Source organism: Sparus aurata, chromosome 3 (genome assembly GCF_900880675.1).
Source record: "Sparus aurata chromosome 3, fSpaAur1.1, whole genome shotgun sequence".
Taxonomy (NCBI): domain Eukaryota; kingdom Metazoa; phylum Chordata; class Actinopteri; order Spariformes; family Sparidae; genus Sparus; species Sparus aurata.
In genome coordinates, this window is record NC_044189.1 from 24,120,221 (window position 1) to 24,146,050 (window position 25,830).

Genomic DNA, 25,830 nt, shown 5'->3' on the forward strand with positions numbered 1-25,830 from the left:
TTTGGTATGAAGTAGCCTGTGTTGTACAGACTGTAATAACAATAATAATAACAATAATAATAATAATAATGCATTTTATTTGAAGGTGCCTTTCAAAGCACTCAAGGACACCGCACAACACAGTTTCATACTGGGATTATAACAACAGCAGTACGACAAAAAACGGGACAATTTAGTGCAAAAATTAAAAAAGATAAGTAAGAGGATGCATTTACATGGTGCCGGCTCCGCACAGAATTCAGACTCTGCAGTTCTCACCATACAGGAAGTCAACCGGGCCGGGTTAGGCACAGTTGAGCTTCCGAGGTAAGAATAGTGCAATAGAGTGGAATAGAGAATGGGCAAGAATGTTTGCAGGATTCAGACTCCTCAGTCCTCATCATACAGGAAGTCAACCGGGCGGGTTAGGAGGGGTTGAGCTTCCGGGGTGAGACTAGTGAAATAGAGTGGAATAAAGAATAGGCAGGAGTATGATTATATGATTAGGCTGATACAGAGTAAGCCACGCGGAATAAGTGTGTTTTCAGGCGAGGTTTGAAAGTGGAGACAGTGTCAGAAGTGCGAATGTCTGGTGGGAGAGAGTTCCAGAGGCTGGGGGCAGATGGGCTGAAAGCTCTTGACCCCGTGGTGGTTAGGTTGGTAGATGGGGTAAAGAGCTGGATGGTAGAAGAGGATCGGAGAGTGCGGGAGGGTGTGTGGATATGGATCAGTTCAGCGAGATACGATGGTGCCAGGTTATGAAGGATCTTGAAAGCGAGGAGTAGAATCTTGAAATCAATGCGGGATTTGATAGGGAGCCAATGGAGTTGCTGCGGGGCCGGAGTGATGTGTTCAGCATAGGGAGTTCTGGTGATGACACGAGCGGCTGCGTTCTGGACCAGTTGGAGTTTATGGAGTGATTTCCGAGGAAGACCATGGAGGAGAGAATTACAGTAGTCCAGACGAGATGTAACCAGGGTGGTAACGAGAATAGCAGTGCAGGCTGGTGTGAGTGAGGGACGGAGGCGGTTGATGTTGCGTAGATGGAAGTATGCAGACCGGGTAACATTGTTGATGTGGGCTTTGAAGGTACAGGTGCGGAGTGATACCCAGGATCCTTATCCTGGGGGGATCGTAGGACAGTGGAATTTCGATGGACATGGAGAAGGGTGGTGCTTTGCCAGGGTGGATCTGGTGCCAACGAGGAGGTAGAGTGGAAGTAGGCTTGGTGGAGATATCTGTGTATCGTCAGCATAGCAGTGGAATTTAATATGAAATGAAACTGTGTCCAAGGGGCATAAGGTAAATAGTGAACAGTAAGGGGGCCAAGGACATAGCCCTGGGGAACACCACTGGAAAATGGAGTGGAGCCAGATCTTAGGGTCTTGAGTTGGACAAATTGTGTGCGACCAGTGAGATAGGATTTCAGCCAAGCCAGAGGGATGTCAATGATCCCAACAGAGGCCAACCTGTCCAGGAGAATGTCATAAGAGACAGTGTTGAAGGCTGCGCTAAGGTCACTGAGAACCAGGATGGAGAGTAAGCCAGAGTCAGATGCCATCAAAAGGTCATTTGTGATTTTCACGAGGGCTGTCTCAGTGCTATGATGGGCACGAAAGTCAGACTGAAATTGTTCAAAAAGGTTGTAGTGAGACGGATGGGTTATTAGTTGAGCTGCAACAGTTCTTTCAAGTATTTTGGAGATAAATGGCAAGTTTGAGATGGGACAAAAGTTGTTCAAATCATTCGGGTCCTCAACAGGTTTCTTGATAGTTGGAGTAATTGCAGCAGTCTTTAGTGATGATGGAACAACACCAGAAGTCAGTGAGGAATGAATGATATCAGTTATGAGAGAGGACAAGGCAGGCATGCAGCTTTTTACCAGGTAGGTGGGCAGGGGGTCTAACTGCCTTTGGTTTTGAGCTGGCGTAGGGTTGGTGTAAACCAATGAGGAGAGTGGGCAAAGGAAACAGACCTTGTTTCAGAGGTGCAAGAGTATTTAGCAGTCGCTGAAGTCTGAGATTGTAGTTGGATACCAATTCATCTGTGGTAGATAAATTGTCTCTGCTTGGAAAATCATCAATCCATTAGAGAGGGCCGACAAGTCAATATCTTTGATGTTTCCAAAGGAGATAGAGTGAGGCATGCTAGTCCTGGATAATCTTAGCATGACATCAAAGGATATTAGCTTGTGGTCTGAGATGGTCAAATCTGAGGCACAACAGTTAAGAGGGGTTACAACAGAGCAGCAGATTAGGTCAAGAATGTGTCCTTTGGAGAGTGTTGGAAAGTCAATATGTTGCTGTAGTCCAAAGCTGTCAAGGCATGAGGTAAAGTCCTTTGTAATAACATTGTTGATGCTATCCCAGTGGATATTGAAATCACCTAGCAATATTAAGTTAGGGGACACAGAGCATAGGGTTGTTAGGAAGGCTGAGAATTCCTGTAGGAAGGCAGATTCGGCTTGGGTGGTCGATAGATAGTGGCCAGAATAGTAGGAGTTAGGCCCTTGATTTGTTGAGGACTCAAATGAGGGATGTACAGGCACTGTGATGGAGGACACTTTCCATATTTGATTGTATAGTGTCTCTAGGCCACCCCCTCTGCCAGAGGTACGGGGTTGTGATGAGTAGACAAATCTAGGAGGAACTGTTTGATTAAGGTGTGAAAAATCATTAGGCTGCTGCCTTGTCTCAGTCAGGCAGAAGAAAAACTTACGATCATTCAGTCGATCAAAGAGCAGAGGTCCCCTCTTGGTCAGTGAGCAGATGTTAAATAACCCAAAGATTAGATTGCTGGTGTGAGGTTTGGTGTTAGCTGATCTAGCTGGAACAGCAAGCACACTGTGATCAATAGTTCGACTACACCTGTGCAGGTGTATTGATTTGCGATGTGAAATAACAATGGGAATTGGAATCGAGTTAATCACAGCAGTGGAAGTAGCTTTATGACAGCCAGTAGGAGACGGTGGGCCATGGTGGGGGCGCTGAGCCACGGAGAGTGTCAGAACTTGGGTTGGCTCCCAGGGGGAGCTGGTGAGAGACACAGTGCAGTGTGCTGCAGGAGTAGGTGGAGAAGAAGAAGAAGAAGGCTCCAGGTGGGGGGCGGGGCAGATTAGCTGTCAATCAAGCGGAGTAGATTTAGATACATGTACTTCTATTTTAAACTGGGAATTTACTGCAGATAAAAATCGACTTGACCTGACCATACAGAAGAATGTTCATACATTAGATCTCAATTTACAGTAGCGGTCTGTTAGGGAACTTCACTCGAGGGTCTTCTGTCATCCATTATATAGGACAATTCACTGAGTTCTGGAGACTTTATTCCTCTCTGACGGAGACTTGTTCATTCATTAATAAAGATACTTAAAATAGATATGCCTGAGTTTGTTTAATTAGAGTAGCAAAGGTGCAAGTGTTTTGAGTTCACACAGGTCGATGAGTTTGAATTTCGTTTCCAAATCTACATAGCGCTCTTTTAACCAGTTCTGTTACTCCTCTACTAAACAGATGGTGGCTGAGTGCATACTGTACACCACTGATGTGTAACATTAAAATGTATAAGTACATGAATGCAAAGCTGTTACCGAAGGTCTGTTGTGTTGTCCCAATGTTGCAATGGAGCACAGAGTTATTTCGTTTTTTAAAAATCCATCACAAAAAGCATTCAGCGTAGATTTATCAATAAGTATACAATCAATACTTCCAAAACTTTCCCCCAAAATAGCTTTAAACTCACCACAGTGATAGATTTAGATTATTCAACAAGTATCGTATTTCATGTTAAAGCTGGGCCTCTGTTTCTTTGGACTGGTATGTTGCATTGGACCTTGTTAAACTGATGTAGCCAGTTACAGCGTGCTCGGGTCCAGAGTGGTGAGGGTGAGGAATGCTGACTCAGCTGTGTTTTGTCTCCAGAGAACAATGGCTCCTCTTTGTCCAGTCCAGCTAAAGTGGGAGGCAATCACTGCGGATTCCTGGGAATTAGTCTCATTTGTGTTTACTCCACGATCAATAAAGAAAATACCTGTTTACTTACAGTATAGTATGCAGGTGGTTGGATGTTTTGATGCATGACAATGAGCTGGGGTATAATGTCTGTTTTTTTGAGATAGTGAATAAAAATGTAACTGAATTAAATTAAATGAGCAAAAACTGTGAATGACTCAGAGGAAGGCTTCCTTCCTTGTGTATGTGTTTCATAAATGGCAGCCTGTCCCCCTTCTGTTATGGGTGCTCGTGACGTCACTGGTGCTCGGTCCAGAGCGGCTTGGTTCCTGGATTGGGTGTCTGGATCATGGATGCATTACAGCAGGGAGTAGGACCGGCAAGTCAGACTGGGTCCTCCAGGATGTGGTTAGAGGCAAAGCGGTGCTTACAAATTAAAAGCACAACCATTCCAGTCTTACTTTGCCAAAATCAATTGTTTTTACAACGACAGTACATAATTAAAAGTAATTACATGAGAGTTACACACGAGAGCAAATATGCAGCTGTTCTAAAAGACACAACACAACAACTACACTTCATAACATACATCTAAGTGCCTTTAAAATTAAAAATGTAAAGCTAGAAACTAAATTGATCAATTAAACCACAACAAGTAACCAGATGAGTACACATAGCTCATTAATCATTGTTATTAAATCAGATCAATGTAAATCATGTTATCATTTTGTCCAAATAGACACTGAAGCTAATTTTTCATAGCTTCTAATATGACATTCTGACATTCCTCCATAATACTATTATCAAATCGGGAATTCAGGGCTTTGTGACAATGAGTATATGCTGAAAGAGGACATATTCATTTAAAATGTAAAAATGTCCATTCTCTTAGTTTCTGGGTTAAAATGTGTTCAATAATAGTGCCTTTATTTTGAAGGCGTCGGCCGGACGTCCTACTGTTCTCCTCCTGTCCGGCTTCACGGTGGTGAGAGAGGCGCCGGAGAGAGTGAGAGGCAGAGAAGACGGACAGAGGGAGATGGCTGCAGGGAAGCAGGACTGGACCGGGTCAAGAGCGACTTTGGGAACCGAACCGAGGTGACCTTGATCATCAGCTGTCAGCGCGCTGGAGAGGATCCAGAGCGGAGGAGCATCACAGACCCGCCCGGCCTGCTCTCACTGACTGTCTGTCAGGGAGACACCGCTTCTACCTGCTCATCCGAGGGACATTCATCGATATCTGCCTGTTTCCTCCCTGTGGGATTATTTAACGGCACCGGGGGTCTCTTTTTGGATTTTGGACAGAGGGAACCAGCCCGGATCAGCCTCGGCTCAGTGAGTAGGGCTCTGCTGCTTTCACTGCTCTCACAAATAAATGGATTTAATGGCGATGCCAGGCATCATAAGGTCAGCTGATCACGCTCAGACACTTATTGTGCTACTGTAAGGGCACATATGTAAACCCAGGATCCGCATCCGTGACGCGAGCAGCTGATGTAGACGAAGCCCCACCCTCAGACAGCATTCAAATAACACTGTGTATGCCACATGCATGAATGAACCCTGGCCTATTTACTGAGGATATCACCACCGCCGCCCCCATCAGCAACAACAACAGATGCTTATAGTAACAGCAGTAATGTTTTTGACTGCAGGACATCCAGTGAGCTGTTTGACATGTCACTGTCTTTTCTTTTAGATGATTAAATAAAAGAACAGCCATCTTTTTTTAAAGGTTTCTCTCTCCTCAGTGTTACATTCACTTCTAACCCAACAATTCTTTCTTCAATCCTCTAATATCATCAGATGTTTTGACTTACTGGAGATCCCTAGGGTGTGGTCCAATCCATGTCTCTATGGAAATAGTAAAAATAGAAACATTCCTTGAGTAACCGGCTCTTACAAGCCCAGAGCTCATCTTTTTGGTGCTTTTTTTAAAGGTCCTGATGAGGAGGAGTTTTACAAGTTAGGCCCGGTGTGTTGGGAACGTTAGGATGCATGACTTTTTATCCCCAGATCTGCATGTGCATGTCGGCCGTTTGAGCCTGAAATCACCTCTCCTCCACAGGTTATGTAAATCTGGAACTGCCACGCGAAGGCAGTTTTACAGGCCCGGCAAACGTCCGAGTGAATACAGTGTTCACACCGTCGCAATGAGAAAGACGTCCCAAGGTTGTGGTGCTGCACGGAGAACAGATGTGTCGGAGCATCTGTCCACCTTTATCTGCTGGTGTGGTCATGTGTGTGCCCCTCGGCACCTTTTTATGTCAGGTGCACTCATCCATCACCAGGTGATTGAAATCTTATGCAAGAGCAGAGAGATCTCCTATTCATGAAACTGGCTTCAGAGGACACGCACACACACACACACACACATCCTCTCTGTTTCTATTTATATTCTGCTCGACTAGCAGCATCGCTTGCCGCTTGATTTCGGTCTGACACACGAGTGATTTGCACGATCCAGCTCTGCTTTGTGTTTAAAGACAGTAGCCTGGTGCACACCTGCAGAGCCCTGCAGAATGAAGGCTGCAAGGTCACTGTGCATGAGCGCTGCTGTATTAACTTCAGATTGAGGGCTCAGGATTCAGCTCCAGGTCAGTTCAGTAATCTGTGCTGTGAGGAAGGCCGAAGATGGGTGACTGGGAGGTCGCTGCTGAGGTGGCCCCCGAAACACTGGAGCCCTCGCAGACAGTTGTTCCACCTGCTGTCTGAGCTTCTATGAGGAAAGAACAACAAAAACAGAACTTCCTGTACTTGGAGCATTTACATACTTGCTATATCATGCTTTTATCAGGAGTCGCCCTCAACCCTCCATCTGCCTTTTTGTTTATTTCCCAACAGATGAAAAGTGCTGTCTGCAGCGGAGACGCTGAGATTTATTCAGCTTGCTGGCAGGCAGCCGCAGCACAGTGCAGACTCAGCAGCAGCACTTGAAGTTAAAGACTCTGTAGGGATGGAGGAAGGCGCATTGATGGGTCTGATAGATATGTATGGCTCTGTAACGGTATCTGATTGTCTCCATCTTTCTGTCCTCCTCTCCAGGCTGCTGTACCTGCTGTCTCCTGTCTGTCAGCTGGACCTGATCACCCAGTGGAGCTCCAGCTCCAGAAGCCCATGGCCCCTTTTTCTCTCCACCAGTGAGAGGTGAGCCAAGCTGGCCTCCCCGGCCCCTTCCCTGGCCCCGGCGCCAGACCTGGACCCGGATCCAGACCCTGAGCCCGACCGGCGGCACACCAACGAGGAGCAGTATGTGAGCGAGGGCGAGTCCACCCAGCTTGACACATGCCTGGCGCCGCCCGACTGCAGGGACGCCGAGACCATCACAGGTACGTGTGTGTGTGTACAACTTGGGGTCTTAATAAGGAAATAAGCATTGAGTTTGGTGTGTGGTTTGGAGTATCAACTGGGATGTGGGTTACACTTTTGATGTGGTGATAATTTGACAATTTGTCACAGTATATACACTTGCCACAATAAAATTAACTTAAGGCCAAGTAAAAAAAAAAAAAAAAGTGGCAAGTAGAAGTAAAAATGTCCCAAATAATCATTAATTGTTTAAAAATGAGCAAAAATCGGTTTTGAATAAACAACAACGTCTATGTAGACATGAAAAGCTTTGCTCCATGTAGGTCCATATTATTCATTATTGTTTGATTTTTTATCCCAAATTGTTCATATTTAACTAACATTTTAATGTCAACTACTTTATATCACTGTTGGATATTTAAATTATAAAGTGGTCATGGCTATTGCATGTACAGTACAATCATAATCTGCCATATCAGATACATGAAGTGATGTAAATAGAACGGCATTTTCTGAATGTAGTGTGGTTGAAGTACAAAGTAACATACAATTTAAAAAACAACAACATCCAAGTACCTCAAAACTGTACTTAAGTACAGCACTCAGTAATTGTACTCAGTAACATTAACAACTGCGTCTATCTGTCACATGTACAGTATGAATATAGAATGTTAGTTGATAACACTGTTCTAAGATCTTTAGAGGTGCAATATGTAAGAATTGACCACATGTCATAATTCATACTCCGCACACACAGGGCGCAGCATATGACCAGAGTAATTGCTAACTAACTGTAGCTAGTTGGCTAGCATGCTAACTTCAGTAGATATCTCTGCAACTCAATGCACAGATATCAGAACGTCAAAACTGACTTTATTCACATTCTGATGATGATTTAACATAACCATTTCATACATATTGCCCCTTTAAACTGATGCTGAATAAGCTGAGATCAAACTGAGCCCAACACACTGACATTATCAAGGCCTGCAGTCCGACAGCAGGCTGCCGTACATTCACTGTCCTCCCTCCCCTGTCCTCTCTGTAATGTCCAGATGTGTGCAACAGCACTGACCTGCCCGAGTTCGAGATCATCAGTCTTCTAGAGGAGCAGCTGCCGGTGTACCGGTTGCGGGCCGACACCGTCTACGGCTACGACCAAGATGACTGGCTGCACACTCCCCTCGTCGCACCGGACACCAGGTTCGACCTGACCACCGAGCAGATCGAAGAGACTCTCAAATACTTCTGTAAGTCCTGCTTACAGCTCAGTCCACAGCACTGACTTAGTCTGAGAGCTGCTCTAGGTGACACGTGCAGGAACCTTTTTTTAGTTCTCTAATTTCGAATGCAGACAGCGGAAGTGAAGTGGAGAGACAGATAAGAAGGGACACTGGATATTAAACTGGTGGGATTTTATATCTGGGACTGGTGTGGGAATACATGGCTTTAAAAGTGAAGGATTTATCTACGGGGGTACATTTAATCCTTCGGATGGTTCTCAGAAAGATAATCTGCTACAGTCAGTGTGAATATATTTGTGAATCTCTCGACAGGTTGAAACACATCTGACTTTATTAGTGCCGGCTGGCATCTTATTTAATTTTGGTTGGGGAAGACATCAAACCAAGCACCTCTTATAAACTTATACCAAGTAAATAAGACATCTAAAAAGCCTTGAATTCCCTTTTTACAAATTCACGTAATGAAAATAAGAGTATATTCTCTATTCATGTCATTATGGAAAACATTTTATGGTATTCAACAATTACAATTCAACTGACAGCTCAACATCAAAACCTAGAACCGTGTGGAGGGATTGCTTTGTAGCCAGAGAACGAGCAGTTTTTTCACCACCGTCATCATAAAAACAGATAATGATTCCACTAGTTGGTCCGGGAAGATCGATCCGTCTTCTGGTAACAAGGTCGTTTTTGCTCTCCGTCCCTGACTAATACACTCAGAGGCTCTATGGTTAGAGGGAAGAGGCTTGTGGAGGGAGGACAGCGCTGTCTGCAGAGGCTTCCTCGTACACAAACAGGAAACGATATTTGTATTTGACGTTATGATGAAAAGGTCCATCAAACTGAGGTTAAAACCTTCTTCATACGAGAGGTCGTTTGTGTTGCTGTTTCGTTCTGTTCAGTGTTGCAGCAGGACATGTGGTGCAGGTCTAATACAGCATTTGACCTGTTTGTGACAGACAAATCCCGTCTAGATTAAAGCACACGATTAAGACTCAGTAAGATTTTCTCCAGTGTGTCTATTTTGTAATCTAGCATGATTACTCATCTACGGTCAGTGTGGATGAATCTACCTTGAAATCGCAGATTGTCAGGCTGCCACTGGCTTCACAGTGGAAGAAGTCGAACTCTGACAAAGCTGCCCTGTGGAGAAGTCCTGTGTGGTTTACCTGAAGCTACTTAGAAAAAGTAGTTCCAACTGCTCATTTACAATTTAGCTGTGACGTGAAATTCACATGCAAGCAAAATGACAGAGTGCAAATGATGTCAACTTTTGATGTCCATCAGTCAGACATCTCCCCCCACCAGGACAGTGACTCCTGGTGGGGGCTTTCACCAGCGAGGTAACTTCTAACATATCATGCAAGAACTTCTCGGAGTGTTTGTTAATAAATAGCAGTTACACTTATTATTTAATGATTATGACTAATCGACACCTAATATATTTTAGTGTTTTTTCCTTATATGGCCCGAACAGTTTTGTAGCTTCACGAGTTAGATACATGGTGAGTGGTGAGGGATTATTCTTAAAAACATAACTCAACTCCTCGAATCATGTGTGTAAATAAATCTAGTTGAGCTAACGGCAAGCTGCTGCAAAATGTGGTCTAACCACTAGTTTGATTACATGTATTTCACTTTTCCTCAACACTGTCTTCAACTACTTCTTTTAGAAGTGCAAAAGTGCTATGTCTGACCTTTAAAATGCACAATTCAACTGTGTTAAAACGATGCACTTGATATATTAAGCTCCAATGTGTTAGTTTTCATGATTGAAAAAGAAAAACATTATTTATAGTACAGGAAAAATGCACCCTTTTAATCTCAGAAATAGGTTATCAGTTTGATTCTCATAAGTTCCTATGTTATAACTATTTAATGAAATGTGAGTTTTTCTGTGCTTAGCAACAGTGAATGGGCTAATGAGCCGACTAACCAAATGATAAAAGGGGTCAGAATGAAGTTGTTTTAGGGCCGCGTTCTGTTCACAATAGTGATGGCTCGTTCGCGAACGAATCAGTTCGAACAAACGACTCTTTAACGCGAACAAACTGACCTCATTCCCCGTTTCACTTCTCTCTCGTTCGTTCGCTGTTCTCACAGAGCAGTCGCTGCGTTGTTCACTGTTTAGTTATCAGAGTGGTGAGGAGGACTGATAGCCAGCCAATCGTATGCTGGGTCTAGGACACTGTCGTCGAATTTTAGCCAATGAGAAACAGGAATGCATAGCAACTGTTTCCATGAAAAAAAAAAACATTTAATTTCGTTCGCAGCTCTCGTTCTCGTTCGGTTACTGATTTCTCTCCTGTAACTCTCACTCAGTCACTCATTCTTGGCTAGCCGGCTTTAGCTGTTACCTGCTAACTGTCGTGTTGTCTAAAAATACACATAATCATGAAGTTGCAGCTATGTATTTGCCATGAACCGGGTGTTATGTTGACCATTAGCATGATCGTTTGAGAACGAGGAGCTCTTGTTCCCTTCCGTTCACTAATTTCTCTCCTATCGTTCTCGTTCAGTCAGTCACTCGTTCTTGGCTAGCCAGCTTTAGCTGTTAGCTGCTAACTGTCATGTTGTCTAAAAGTACGCATAATCATGAAGTTGCAGCTATGTATTGGTCATGAACTACAATGTTATGTTGACCCATAGCGCGATCGTTTGAGAACGAGGAGCTGAGAACTGTTTGTTACGTGAATCACCGCTGAACGACATTGTACCCGGAAGTGCGACTGAACGAACGAACGAACGAACTACATGAACGAGTCATCCCTCCGAACTGACCGACGGGAACTGAATCTCGACAACGAATGATGAAATCCACCTCTAGTTCACAATCACGTTCCGGTTGAAAACGTCTGGTCTGTGGTCAACTGTGTCCTGTTTTCCCACAGCTGACACTGTAGCCTTCCTCCACAAGGTGGTGCAACATTTCCTCTCTGCTTTCCGTTTGTGTTCTGTGAACATGTGTAATCCTTCAGACGTAACGCTCCGTATGCTCAAACTGTTGTGTGGTTTTAATCTACATATCGATGAGCTTATTTTGTCTATAACTTGTGATTAGCTGGTTTGTATGTTATCATGTGCCACTTGATTTTTAAATCAAGCTTTGTTTGTCTGCTGGGTGTTTCAGTCTCTCCCTTTCAGAACAGCTTCAGAACGCGTCCCAAAGATCAGGCGCTGGATGGGGACGGGCCTTTGTATGATCAGTGGATAAGAGTTAGTGTGTGTGTGTGTGTGTGTGTGTGTCTCTGCTTGTGACGACCGTTTTGATTGTGGATGAGGGTCGCCGTGGTAACAGTTGCTGGAGTCGGAATCGACGTTGAGCAGCCGTGCATGTAGCGGAAGACAGAGAGGAAGTGAGGGCGCGAAAGAAAGGTGGAAAGGAGAGAGGTGTTGGAGTTCAGTCCACACTGCACTCCTCCCCTGCATCCTCCAACTCCTGATACAACTTCCACTTCAGCTCCAACTCAGCAGCTGTAGAGCCTTTTCCGAAACACTCTCTCTCTCTTTCTGTCATCTCTCTCTGCCTCTCTCTTGCATTAGTCCATGTGGGAGGAGGGTAATTCAGTCTCTGGGCCTGTTGAACAGTCGCTGAGCAGCAGGAGAGAGAGAGACAGAGAGGCAGAGAGGGAGGCAGTGAATGGATCAGTGTTTGAACCCGTCGGCGTTTTCTGTTTTGTCGCTCATTGTGGAGCTCAGGGAGGAGATGGACGGGAAGAGCGGGATGGAGAGATTAGCGGGGAGTGAATGTGAGCTGGATGATAGCTGGTACTGTGAGGACGACAAGAGAGGTAGAGTAAAAGGAAGACACGTTTCATGTGATTTGATCAGACTTTGATCATTCTTTTTATCTTTCTGTGATTTTCCTTTTTTTTTTGATAGTTTACAAATTGTTTAATGGCTCTAACAGATTACGAAGTCGTATTTTTGTCAATCTTTTGGAACAGTTTGATGTGATTCGTGGTCAGCAGTTGTCCACTGGAGCTCATCTCTGGCTTTGTTCTTCTCATTAAGAGGAATTTCCTGAAGCTCGCCCACTTTGACTTTGCTCTGTTTTGACACATCAGCCTCTGAGCACACACACACACACACACACACACATGCATGCACGCACAAATCCCCACAGTCCACCCATGTGCCTGTGTGAGCCGGAGTCTGAACACTATCCATCTTGATTTTTAGGTCCTTTAATGAAACAGCAACTGAATTATTGCGTGCTTGTTGCAGCCCTAACAGGATTACAGCGGTTTAACATAAGGTGTTCAATAACTCTGTACAGCGTGTTATTGACCAGAGCTCTGAAGTCAATGAGAGCTTCACCTCAGGGCAGCAGAACCAACGTGCGCTCCGAAACAACTCCTCTGCCCCGCTCGCTCAAACACTAACATCATATCAATAACGTGTTAAACATGACCCATGCGCCACCTCTGAGAGCGTGACTTTTTCAAGCCTTCGCTCTTACGTAACGTGGCTATGTGCCATCGTACATGTTCATGCAGAAAGGTCCCACTGCCTCCCTCCAGTGACGAGGCTCCGCTCCCCTCTCCTCCTCACTCCGCCTGTGCGTCTTCTCCCTCCACAGTGCTATGTGCAGACAGAGTGGGCCAGATGACGAAGACCTACAATGACATCGATGCTGTCACACGTCTGTTGGAGGAGGTGAGATGCTCTATTTTTGTCCGCTCTATCAGTGTGAATTCAAATCTGCACCAGGAAGGATTTTTCAATTAGACGAAAGCAGCGAGTGAGGCTGCAGCAGAGAGGATGCAGCAGAGAGGATGCAGCGCCGGAGATTTGCCCTATTTTCCCGCAAAAAAACATGTCTGTTGGTGTGAATGGTTGTGGGAAGATTCCTTTAAAGGTGGACTTTGAAGTTTTTTGGAGAAAAAAAATTTAACAAACCAACTCACATTGACGTGAGATGACTTAATAAACAAACTGAGCTCAAAGGACAGCACAATTTCATACTGTTTTACTTTGTTTACATTTGGCGGACCCTGCCATCTTTCTGGCCTCAAAAAGAGAAACAGCTTGTCTATTCAGTTGTGAAAAAAATATACATTTCTGAATATGTATCATTACTTGACTAATATGTTATGTATGTGTCGTGTTGTGTCGTGTTGTGTTGTGTTGTGTTGTGGCGTAATGATGCTTTACTAATCATCTCTTCTCTCTTCCTGCTTTCCAACCAATAGAAAGAGAGAGATTTGGAGCTGGCTGCAAGAATCGGCCAGTCGCTCCTCAAGAAGAACAGAACTCTGACGGAGCAGAATGACTATCTGGAGGAACGAGTCGCGCAAATCACAGAGGAGGTCTGCTCACACACACACACACACACACACACACACACACACTCAGATTATTCAGACGCTGACTGATGAAAATGATTCATTCTGACCATTTAGGAGAGTTATTTTTACAATTTGACAAAACTTTCCAGCTTTTTTTGTAGCTTTCATATCTATCTCTTCTTCAGGTGATGGAGTTTGCTCGACACCCATAATGCCAGCAGTTTTACCTCCATCATCATGCCGCTAACGTTACCTGTCCTGTTCCAGGTGGCCCAGCTGCACCATGAGCTGAACCTGAAGGATGAGCTGCTGCAGTTTTACACCAATGCAGCCGACGAGAGCGAAGATGAGTCCAGCAGCTCCCCGACGTAAGCATCGTTTTCTCTTCCTATGTCTATACAAAGTCGATTTTGTTATTTAGAATCGTTTCATTTTTGGGGGATTTTTTAAGTTTGGCATCGCAAAAGCAGAAACATACTGTAACATATCAGGGTGCCATTCATTCCTATGAACACGTCCACCGGTTGTGTTGCTGTGAGTTTCAGGCTCTCTCTTTCTGTCCGTTCAAAGGGGCAAGAAATGCAAAGTGGAAACAGCAGGAGGCTTCGGGGGCGACACACTCCAGAGGAAACTCAAAGATCTGGAAGAGGAGAACCTGTCGCTCCGCTCGGAGGTATCTCCACCAATGTTGTAAAAAGTAACCAAAAGATATTATAATTGAAATATTACCACGGTGAAAATAAAAATCAACCATAAAAAATAATACTGCAGTAAAAATCCTACAGTATTAGATGTGAATTCATTTTTTTTTTTTGCAATAACATCAACCCTCAAAAGTACAAATAAAAAGCAAACTACACAGATATTTACACGTACATACTGTATGTGTGTACACTGTTCACTGCTTCCCTCCGCATTTTTCTGATTATTGGAGCCGGGGTTTTTTTTTTTGCCAATTAAGAGAATAATTGTATTTTGAAAAAGCACTGATTTGACCACGATGCAGCATGTAAACTGCAAAGTAACTAATGAATAAAGTAATCTAATAAGTGTACTGTATTTGTCTCCAAAGCGTAATGGAGTCAGCAGTGTCTCAAAAGTAGTGATGGAATATAAGTAAAACTACTTGAGTGCTGTACTTAAGAACAATTTTGAGCTACTTGTACTTTACTTGAGTATTTCATTTTCCGGTACCACTTACTCACTTCTTTGATATCTTTAGTTACTAGTCACTCTTCAGATTACAGGCTGCATCAGAGACACATGAATCCACCATCAGATTTAAGAAAACACTGACTCCAATAATTAGAAAAGTACTTGAATACTGGATGAAGAAACTGATATTGTAATATATTGTTTAATGGTGGATGTGTGCATGCAGGCTAACCATCTGAAGTCGGAGACGGAAACGTACGAGGAAAAGGAGCAGCAGCTGGTCAACGACTGTGTCAATGAACTCAGTAAGTCTCTCCATTTCTATCTCGGCCTGTCATTCTGTTTTCCTGTGACTATACATATATATATTGTTATTTTTCTTTTTCCCATGTCCTTTTTTTCCATGGTGTCCTCGATGCTTTGGACACACGTCTCTCCCCCCCTCAGTCTGAACTAATCTTCCTGTCCCATCAGGGTTGTCCAGCCTCCAGATCTCTGCCATAGCGGAGGAACTGGCTCGTAAGACGGAGGACGCTGCCCGCCAGCAGGAGGAGATCACACACCTCCTCTCTCAGATAGTAGATCTGCAAAAGAAAGCCAAATCGGTGTGTGCCCGCGGACGGACACATGAACCCACTTTAACTCAACGGTGACTATAGTTACGCTCTGCGTGTTCTGCTGGTTTACACTTGTGTGTTTGTTTGCAGTTCGCGGTGGAGAACGAGGAGCTCTCTCAACACCTGGTGGCAGCTAAAGACGCCCAAAAGCAGCTTACAGTGGAGGTAACTTCCACATCACTGCGCTGTTCTGACCACATTTTTCTTTCCTGTCAAGTTGATACCAGACTGTTTGACTTGAATTCCAAAAGAACATTTTATTGTCTTCAATGCACAGCTCCAGGAGCTGGAGGAGAAATATTCAGAGTGTATCGAGATGCTGCATGAAGCCCAGGAGGAGCTGAAGAACCTGAGGAACAGGAACTACCCTGCTGGAACGCCCCGACGCTTCCATCCCCTCGGCCTGTACCCCATGGTGAGGGACCCTGTGTGTCCATCTGTGTGTGCGTGCGTGTGTGTATACATGAAATCATCCTTCAGTCGTTCACAAGTTTTTGTGTTGCAGGATTCTCTGGCAGCTGAGATCGAGGGAACAATGAGGAAGGAGCTGAGTCTGGATGATCCCGAGTGTGAGGAGCAGAAGTATGTATGGACGACTATCAGTCAACGATTGTATGTGATTTATTTTACGAGCCGTGTGTTGCACAGGAACAGACATTTGAAACTGCGACCGGAAAATACCAAATTGATTTGATACTGATTCCTATGAGGGTTTCACATAGCTCAAGGCATGTCGATCCACATCCATTTTGATGACTGAACTATTTTTATTGGGGCATTCATGGTCCCCAGAGGATGAATCCTACTGACTGTGGTGATCCTCTGACTTTACTTCTAGTGCCACCTTTGTTTTTGTGAGATGTCAGGAGAACTATTGGATGGATTGCTATGTGATTTTGTGATTTTGTGTTCAAGGTAATGTTCAGATTAATTATGTATAAAATAATCTAATATGATAACTTTGGTCAGCCGCTCCTGATTTTAAGAATGACGCAGCCCAGTGTGTAATTTGAAAATCTTCTGGGGCGCGACGTTCTAATCACAGCTCTGATCAACACTGAACACTAAGATGTATATCCTAAACTGATCTCTTCCAATTACACAGTAATCCATCCTGATACACCTGTTCTTAAGTCATAAATACACGAGAGAAACACTTTAGATCAGACTTGGAAAATTAATCAGCAGAATATTTTATCCTCACCTGCCTCTCAGGGCTTCTGTACAGCAGCATTTTTGCGTCTTAACAATACAACACGATAGGTGGATTAGCTGAACATCAGCAGGTTAACATCGCAAGCATGTTAGCTTTTAGCTCAAAGCACCACTGTGACTCATTTCAGACAACAGAGCTGATAGCATGGTGGAGCCTGTCTTGTTAACATGTTAACATGTAACACACTGCTCGTTCTATGTGACAAAGCAAACAGAAGAGAAAAAAACGAGCTGGTTTCACTCACAATACCTGAACCACAGTGCCGATGCTCTGAATAGAAAAACCGTGTCAGGAGCTGACACGAGAAGGGTTAGCCTGGTGCGCTAACGTCAGCGGCAGGGAAAAAAGAATTGATTTTTTTTTTTTTCTTTATCGACATGTGGTCATGCCATGTGTAATTGAAAACAAGCATTCAGGGTGGCTAAAGTACAAACAAAGAACTACAGGAGAGGGTGGACAGTTCGGAAGTCAGCAAGGCTAGCTAGCTAACCCAGAGAGTCAAGTGAGATTTAACTCACCAATATAAGCAGCAAAGCCCCAAATAAAACAATAAAACACTAACTGCCTACAGCACGGGCTAAAACACTTGTTTTATTTTACTTTTTGTGCAGGAGCCATCGGAAGCGTGTGTTTGAGACGGTTAAGAACGTCAACCAGACAGTCCGTCAGCGTTCTCTGACTCCGACCAACTCCAACATCCCGGGCTCCAACCAGTCTCTGTCGGCTCGCACTTCGCCACAGTCCAGCGGCCTCTCCACGCCTCACTCTAGCATGTATGGAGGTGACAACGGCGGAGACGGCATTGGCATCGCCCTAGACAACCGCACGCAGAGTATCCTGATGGAGACAGCATCCAATCAGGACAGGTGAGGTGAAGCGGGCATGTGCTGTGAAGAAATACTTTTTTAGACTTCTGCATGAATCCTAGAGTGAGGAAGTGCCTTTGAAATAAACTGTTTCTTGTGTTCAGCTTTGAGGAGTAGTCAAATGTTGGCTACTTTAACAAACTGACATGGTTCTCAGGATTCATCTCTTGTCTTTGGTCTCATCTCTGTTTTAGCAGCAGCACAGAGGGCCGAGAGAAGAAGGCCAGCGGGGCCGAGGACCTGCGGCTCGCCCTGCGCCGCCTGTCTCTGCGAAGACAAAACAACCTGAGCGAGAGGCGCTTCTTTGAAGAGGAGAGGGACCGCAGACGGGGAGGACACGGAGGCCTACACGATACGGAGAGTGTGATGACTCCCTCAGAAAGCATCATGTCCCTCGGGAACCTCCACATTTGGGCCTCACGAGGGCCCTACCTCCCTGACAAACTCCAGATCGTCAAACCGCTTGAAGGTGAGGGAGAGAGGGAGCGCCTCGCAGGGAAGACCTGCAAGGCGGGGAGGAGGTGGGAAGGAGACCGACACAGAGGGGTCGGGACAAAGAAAGGGAGCAAGCGGGGCTGGGGGACAGAGGGGGAGAGGAGGTTGGAGAGCCTGCATGGGCGGACGCTGGAGGGGGAAAAGGAGAAGGTTTGGGGATGGGCGAGGAAGACTGTAGCCGGGATAGAGCGGGAGAGAGGGAGGAGGTGGGCCAGAGACCGAGCCGGGAGCAGGAAGATAAAGGGAGCGCGGGAGAGGACGGACAGGCCTCCGTCTCTGATGCTCTTCAACTCTTTCTGGTCTCTGATGCACCATCACAAGTCGGGCAGCTTTGCGTCTCCGCACAGCTATTACAAAGACACACAGCCCAGAGGATGGTTGTAGACAGAGAGGTGTAAATCATAACGTACAGATGACACCTGTCCAGATGTGTTAGTACACACGTCACCTCTTCCACCAGTGATTTAATGATGTCACAGCAGGTGTTTGTACTTTGACAGCTGATGTGACATCACTGATTGGGCGGTGGTCAGAGCGTGTTTGAACTTCGGGAGAGTCACAGCAGAGTTTTATTGTTCCTCATGTGATTCAGTGTTGATAGAAGGTGGCTGCTGTCGGCCTGTGCTGCCCTCTGCTGGTGATAATTCATACTTCTAGAAAAGCTAGTTAACCTAGAGACCCAGCCATTTCTTCTTCGTTTGCCTATTTGTATTCACACTTTCTTCTTTCTTGCTTAAACATTTTTTTGTTTTTATGTGTTTCTTTGCTATTTATTATTCATTTAAGACTTTCTCTGTTTGTTTGTTTTTTTGTTCTTTCTTCAGTCTATAACTGCTTGCCTTCTCTGTTTCAAATTCATGTAGCTGACTATTAAAAACCTTTTTTCTCACTCTCACTGCTCCTCCATTTCATTTTCATCTCATTCTTCTGCTCTTCATTTCTTTTTAGAATCTCTGTCTTCTGGATTTTTAGTTTGTCGTCCTTTTTCGCTTAAAATTGTTCACAAACTGTCAACAGAATGTGATTAAATAACAGTTGTGACATATTTGTGTGTTTTTTTTTTTTTGTAGAGATATCTGCCGAAGTTAGCATGCTAACCAGTTAGCCCCGGCCTGCTCTGGTCCAAAGCTCCTGTGTTAGCGGTGTGAAAACTAAGATTCCCCTAGTGTCGGTCGGAACAGTCGGAACTGCTAGCTGCACGGCTAACTGAGCTACAAAGCTACTCGCAGCTACACTTGGCTTAATTTAATTTAACTTATCTTAATTACCCTTCCGGTATGCTGCCCTCTGTTTGTTTTGAGTATGAATTTGATCTGTGGGTAATTCGTATTCGTATACGTATTGCACCTTTAAATGAAGATGTTTATTGGTCACTTGTCATGCTTTTGTCAAGTAATCTGGAGTTTTCTATCAGTCCATTCCCATACATATCAGACATATTTCTTCACCTATCATGTCGGAGAGCTTATTAAGTTTTAACTCAAACAGTGCTACAAGTCTTGTCACAATGTCAGAAGCACTAAATGTCCTGCGATGATATAATAACCAGTTCCATTTTAGGTATTGGTGCTTTAAAATCCCTCAAGTGTGTTTTTGGTGTGTGTTTGCGTACACTGCAGCAGTATTCATTTCTCTCCACCAGGCTCTGCCACCCTGCATCACTGGCAGCAGTTAGCGCAGCCTCACCTCGGGGTGATTCTGGACGCCAGGCCAGGAGTCGTGCCAAAGGGCTACAGACCCCTCGAACTGGAGCTGGAGCAGGTCTGTGGGGGGCGTGTGTGCCACATTAGTTGAAAGTCTGTATAACACTATAGCCATGCAAATGCATCTCTGTATTTTTCCCATATGGACAACTGTGTTTGTTTCAGTATATTCACTTCGCTGCGACAGAATGTAATTAACCGTAATGAAACGTAACTCAACTACTGTACAATTTTGAGTAGTTCCATTTCCATGCTGTGGAGCCAGTTATTGTTCATTTTGTACATATATCTAATAACTTTAATAACTAGTTACTTTGCAGATTAAACGCTGTATCAGAGCCAAAGTAGCTCATTTAAAATTACCTTATTTTATTAGCAATAAGATTAGAAAAATCACTCTGATAATCAGTGTTTACAGTATAAGCATACATTTAATTATATGCTTGAAAACCTTTACTCGCATTTTTGATACTTTCTTACATTAATTGCCTTTTACCAAAGAAAATATCAACATGATATCATGACTTTGCCCAAGTGTGACTTTTGGGTACTTTTTACAACGCTTGTAATTATTTACAGTAGAAACTTGTATGACTTAATCATTGCACAAATGACATTTGGATTCATACCACTTACTGTTCGTGCAGGACTCATGAAACCAGTGTCTGAACAATGTCGGAAGCTGTGGAGTATTAAATCATCCATCTTTGACTTGTGACTTGTGAAGGATCCTTATCCCGCAGCTTCTTACCATTAATATTACTACAAGTAATAGTATAAACTCCCATAACACATGTGTGTTTCTTCTTGTCTGCAGGTGTATCCATGGGGTAGCTTTGAGGAGGAAGAACCAGGGGAGCAGTACTTCCAGAATCTGCCCACCTCCTCGGCCTCCGCCTCACCAGCCGTGCCCTCCACCTCCAGCACCGCCAACACCAACCTCGGGCAGGCTCCACCCACCCTCGCTCCACCGTCTCCCCCCTCGCCATCGCCGTCGCCACATCTCAGCAACACTGACGTCCTGGGTGAGGACATTTACTCTGTATAATTTTCACATCGTTGAAACTGTTAGGGAGCCCCTGCGTGGTATCTTAATTCGTCTCTTTAATGATTGTGTTTGTGTGACTTGCAGCTGCGTACTACCCCGGTAAATGCATGGCCCACACCAGCTCTACCTACACCTTCACAACCTGTCGAATCCTCCACCCGACTGACGAGCTGACGCGGGTCACGCCGAGGTAGGCAACACGGAGACGTCCAGTGCTGCATGAATAATTCATGATCGTAGTCAACTTTTTTTCCCCTTTAAAGTTTCTCTTAAACCTGCCAGAGTTTGTTCATAATCAACTGCTGCAAAGTTCGGCTTTTCTCCTCAAAGGAGCGACATTCAGACATAATGCCTCAGTAAAAAAGTCCAAATGAAATGATGTGTTTTTGTCGTAGGAATTTCCGATAACATAACAGAAATAATTTCCTATATAAACATAACTGCAGTGTAAACATTTGATGCAGCTTAAGGTGATGCTGTGCAGATAGGTGGTGCTTTGAGAATCCTGCAGGATGTTATAAGTGCACTCAGTCTAAGTTTGACAACGTCCCACGGGACAGATCAGATCCAGACAGCGGTCGTTAAGGTGGGATCGTGTCCAAGCAGCAAAGTCAGTCAGTAGACAGTCGTGAGCTGCTGAATAAAACATGTCGGTGCTTATGGTTGAAGAAACAAACTTCCCCCTGTGGTGCTCAGCATTGTTGCACTGATGAAAAAGTCAAAGTGCAATTTAAGTTGCTGAAATAAGCATGATGTGTTGATGTTTTCCGTGTCTCTAATTCCCTTGGTTTATTCGCCTTGTTTGCTTTCCCTCCAGCCTAAACCCAGTCCCAGCGTCGTCCTCCTGTGTGATGACCAGCACTCTGTTGGGTACTCCCGCCGTTACACCCTGCACCCCCCGCAGGCTCAGTCTCAGGCCGTCCGAATCCTCAACTAACCTCAGGCACGGCTCCACATACACCAGAACATCACTTTACGTTCAGCTGATCTCTTAAAATGTGTCTTCCTTTTCCCAATGCAGATGACAAAACTTTGGTTCTTTGTTAATAAGTTAATATGTTGTTACTTTTCTGAAGTCATCCAGCATCTGTCACACTGAGTTCGTTATAGTTTAACTCGTTTTATGTGGGGGACTGAACTGCCAAAATCCAAAAATAGATAAACAAAAGGTTCAATTTATAAGGATAATATGCCACTGAATGCATCACAAATGATACAAAATAAGTATGGCATTAATTAATTGTAAAGGATGTGAGATAAAATGATATTTCTGTATTTATTTGCCTTTGGATTAATTCACTTACTCATTTGCTTTTCTCTAACCGTTTTATTTTGAAATATAATTATCTTTTGATTAATTCACTCATTTTTAAACATATTCATTTATGTATTTATATCGTGTTTTGCAAAAGGCAAATGGAGAAGAATGCAGAAATAAATACAGAAATAAACATGCAAATAAATCAAACATAAAATGCATATCTTCTGTAATAAAATTGGAAAATGTATGGGAGAGTAAAAACAAAATGGTAAAACAAGTGACATAGAAAGCAAGATCAATACAAAGGTTAATAAATACAGGACTACTTTATTGAACTGTTTATACATTTCTCTATTTACTTTCCATTTGGCAGTTTCAGTCCTCCATAGTTTCAAGAACCATAAAGCACTAAAAGAAAGCAGCAACATTTTTGACTAACGGACATTTTTTAAAAACAAATATAATTTATGCAGTCACCAGTCAGCATGATGTTGACTCTCATTTCTCGCCCATGTTTGTGCAGAGATGCGACACGCACCACCAGCACCTCCCTCGGGTTAGTGCGCCTTCTCCAGGAGAGAGGGATCTCAGCAGCAATGTATCACCAGAGCCAGGGCCAGGAGTACGGTCAGGGAGGAGTCTTATTCAGCACCTCCATCGCTCCCAACCGAGCGCCCAACCCCGACACTTTGCGCCCCTCCACCCCTCCCAACTCGCCCACAGGACCGGGCGCTTCAGCCGTGCCAACCCCAGTGGGCTTCGACTTCAAGAGCCCGTCCTACGACAACTTCCTGGCCTCCAAACCGGCCCGCTCCATTCTGAAGGAGGTGACGGGGAGGATGAGGGGCAGGCAGAGAGGGAGGGATTGCGAAAGTCAGACGGACGTTAGCGTGACAGTCCACAACCTCAACCTGCTGGACAAGGTGAAGCGGCTGGGTGTGGCTGGAGCTTCAGGGGGCAGAGCAGTGAGTCCCAGCCCCATCCTGGGGCCTCTGGGCGGGCTGCGCAGATCCGGCTCCCCTTTTGGGCCTGATGGAATGAGGAGGAACCGGAGTTATCCAGCTATGGTTGGTGCTAGCATGGCCATGAAAGCCCCGGGGCCCCAGGAGTAGTCTGTGCCGCTGCTGGCCATTACTGAAGCCAAGAAGGAGTCAGGCAGGGCCCGTTGCTGACTGTTGAGCAGTCACCCAGAGCCCAAACACTGTTCATTCTGTCCGACATGGCACTGCTGACCAGTTTCTAATCACTACTGTGGTTCAACACGGACACTATCCACTCTTTAGTGCTTTTAGATGGTGAGTAAAGGATGCATTTAAAGCAAAAAAAGTAGGTTCATAGAAAATGCATCAACCTCTTTGAGTATGTAGTCAACCAAAATAATTGTGGTTTTATGTGCCCACCGTATGAGACACTGTATCTCTGAACTGTCCCAGACAGTCCTCAACACAATGAAGGCAAAAGGAAAAACAATTCTGTTTCAGTTACATTCAAAATCCTCAATTTGTCCTCGCTGTTACTCTGGATTAGCAAACTAGTCATTTAAATCGTCATAATGAAAGCTTCACAGTGTGTTCTGTGGACTTTGCAGAGTAATGGTGACGTTAATGGTTCAGAAAATTATCATTGCTTTTAAATCCAAGCCACATTTTTTGCCCTGACCAAATATCCAAACAAGAATTTAACATTCTTACTATGTAATCTAGTACAGACATCAATGCCTCCTCTTAAGATGAATCATAATATAATTAAAATATAATTATTATAGTGTCACCAGGTCAGAATTTAAATTTGACGGACACTGCTTTCCTCTGAACATCCTCATCAGCCTCAGCTCTGCTTTGGTTTTTAGTGCTTATCCGCCAATCGCAGCATGCTAACATGCTAAAAACTGAGACGGTGACCATGATAAACCCGCGTACCAGCTCAACAATCGTCATGTTTGTTGTCATTGTGCGCCTGTTAGCACACTGTTAGCACACTGTTAGCAGGTAGCTCAGAGCACCACTCACAGAGCCTCTGTAGACTTTGATTTTGCGTGTGTTGACACAGATATCTATAACTCTGGGCACATAAAACCAATATTATGTCATTTAATTTTATGCAATTCGGCTGACCGGCCCATTAAAAGCAGAGTACCTTAAAGGAAAGCTTTTAAGATATCTGTCTGGTTAAGAATCCAATCTCCCTCTGCTGTCCGCTCACATGCCTGCTTTGGAGACTGACTCTGCTGGCTAGATATAGTCCTCCCACTCTTGCCTTTTCTGAGAGCCCACGCGCATCCAGACACAAACAGGTGCACTCTGTTACATCTGCCATTGCACTGGTTGGTTACTTGTAGTCGCTGTAGCACTGAACCATCTCCATTGTTGGATTAAGATCCGCCTTTTATAAATGATTAAATGAAAATACTTTACACCAAACACATGAACGCATGTCATCCTCACCCTCACTCCCTCCTCCCCCTTCGACCCCCCCCCGAAGTGATCGTTTGTGAGTCCGACAAGTCACTTTCAACCAATCATTGAATAGATCTTATGTCAGTGTTAGAGATTCTTTGGTTTGGATTCCTAATTGGCCATTAGACTGGGAAGCTGATGGTGCTTCCAATGAACTGGGCGATCAATACGCTGAAGCCACAGCTAGCAAAGAGGAGGGAGGGAGGGAGGGAGGGGTGAGGGGAGTGATCGCGGCTAATCAGTCATTGTGCTCGGAAGCTTTCGGAGAAATGAAGCAATACAGTGCCTCGACCGTCTGACTTTTATGATTTATGTTCTTCGTGTGTTGGATTCAAGGGTGTGAAAAAGTTGCCATTGTTGCACTTGTGTTTATTTATTTATAACATCCCATGAATATAAACCCATGAAATGCCGTCTCACATGCGCTCACTGACTGTACATACTGTCCATTCATCGTCACTGGAGTCGTGAGTAATGACACGCTAATAAAGGAATCGTTATGTGTAGTGCGTAACCCGGAACCACACATCCCCGTAAGCACTGGGTGAGCATGTAATGAGGCATTTTCTTTTTCAAAATAAAAATTCAGTAATCAAACAAGAACGTCATCTTGTGGTTTCCTCTTTTCCCAGACGGGAAGTCAGTATTCACCCTCCTCCAGCAGATGGAGCTCACGAATAACTCAGAAAATATTTCAGTTTGTGAAGTATGTTGCAGTTATCTGTCCGTCCACACTGGTCCAGTCATAATCCATTACCCATTCCCTATCCGTATCTCTTGTGCTGTGAGGGATATGATGAGGGCTGCTCATTAAACCCCTATTAGCCACAGGGTGAGCGGGGGGAGAGCAATCACTGAAAAATGCCACTGAGGAGGCTAAGTGGAGGAAATGAAATGTGACTCATGTTTCAAATGTCACTGACATCTCTCACTGTGGATGCTTGTCCTCTTTGAGTAACATTTTGTTCATTTAATTCATTAAAAACAACAAATCGGCTGCCCCCTGAGGTGACAGAGGAAATCCATCGTCAAGTGCAAATCACCTCTTCTGAGCTCAGACGTGACGTACGGCAGCGGCTCCCATTCTTTCTCACCTGACCCAACACCAAATAACCCCATTGTTTTTTGTAAAAAACCAACTGGAGGTAAGTTAACATATCACTGTCAATAACTGCCAAATTAGCAGTTACAGGTTTGGTGATGTTGGTCCGCCACTTTAGTCCAGACTGAAATATCTCGATAA

The 25,830-nt window shown here is 44.4% G+C and overlaps 1 protein-coding gene across 3 annotated transcripts; it reads left to right on the top strand.

Annotated features, from left to right (window-relative positions):
* Positions 1–7,132: 7,132 nt before the first annotated feature.
* trak1b (trafficking protein, kinesin binding 1b) lies at positions 7,133–25,190 on the top strand. Of its 3 annotated transcripts, XM_030412394.1 has the most exons (18): positions 7,133–7,255; positions 8,291–8,485; positions 13,062–13,138; positions 13,675–13,791; positions 14,038–14,138; positions 14,341–14,443; positions 15,152–15,230; positions 15,400–15,530; positions 15,633–15,707; positions 15,820–15,957; positions 16,048–16,124; positions 17,370–17,624; positions 17,819–18,093; positions 19,762–19,880; positions 20,640–20,847; positions 20,955–21,060; positions 21,688–21,813; positions 22,655–25,190. In XM_030412394.1, exons 3-18 carry the CDS (start codon positions 13,088–13,090, stop codon positions 23,241–23,243), a joined length of 2,550 nt encoding a protein of 849 aa, XP_030268254.1. In that variant the 5' UTR covers positions 7,133–7,255; positions 8,291–8,485; positions 13,062–13,087; the 3' UTR covers positions 23,244–25,190. The 3 variants fall into 3 exon arrangements, with proteins under 3 accessions (XP_030268254.1, XP_030268252.1, XP_030268253.1); XM_030412392.1 differs by lacking the exons at positions 7,133–7,255; positions 8,291–8,485 and adding an exon at positions 11,884–12,270; XM_030412393.1 differs by lacking the exons at positions 7,133–7,255; positions 8,291–8,485; positions 13,062–13,138 and having other exon boundaries at positions 13,680–13,791; positions 13,956–14,138.
* The last annotated feature ends 640 nt before the right edge of the window (positions 25,191–25,830 follow it).

What these genes read in the sequence shown, in the direction of transcription:
- trak1b (XM_030412392.1), top strand. Translation starts at nt 12,120, where the DNA reads ATGGATCAGTGTTTGAACCCGTCGGCGTTTTCTGTTTTGTCGCTCATT. An exon ending in TCACACGTCTGTTGGAGGAG is followed by an intron (nt 13,139 to 13,674) that starts GTGAGATGCTCT and finishes TCCAACCAATAG; the next exon opens with AAAGAGAGAGATTTGGAGCT. An exon ending in ACCTGTCGCTCCGCTCGGAG is followed by an intron (nt 14,444 to 15,151) that starts GTATCTCCACCA and finishes GTGTGCATGCAG; the next exon opens with GCTAACCATCTGAAGTCGGA.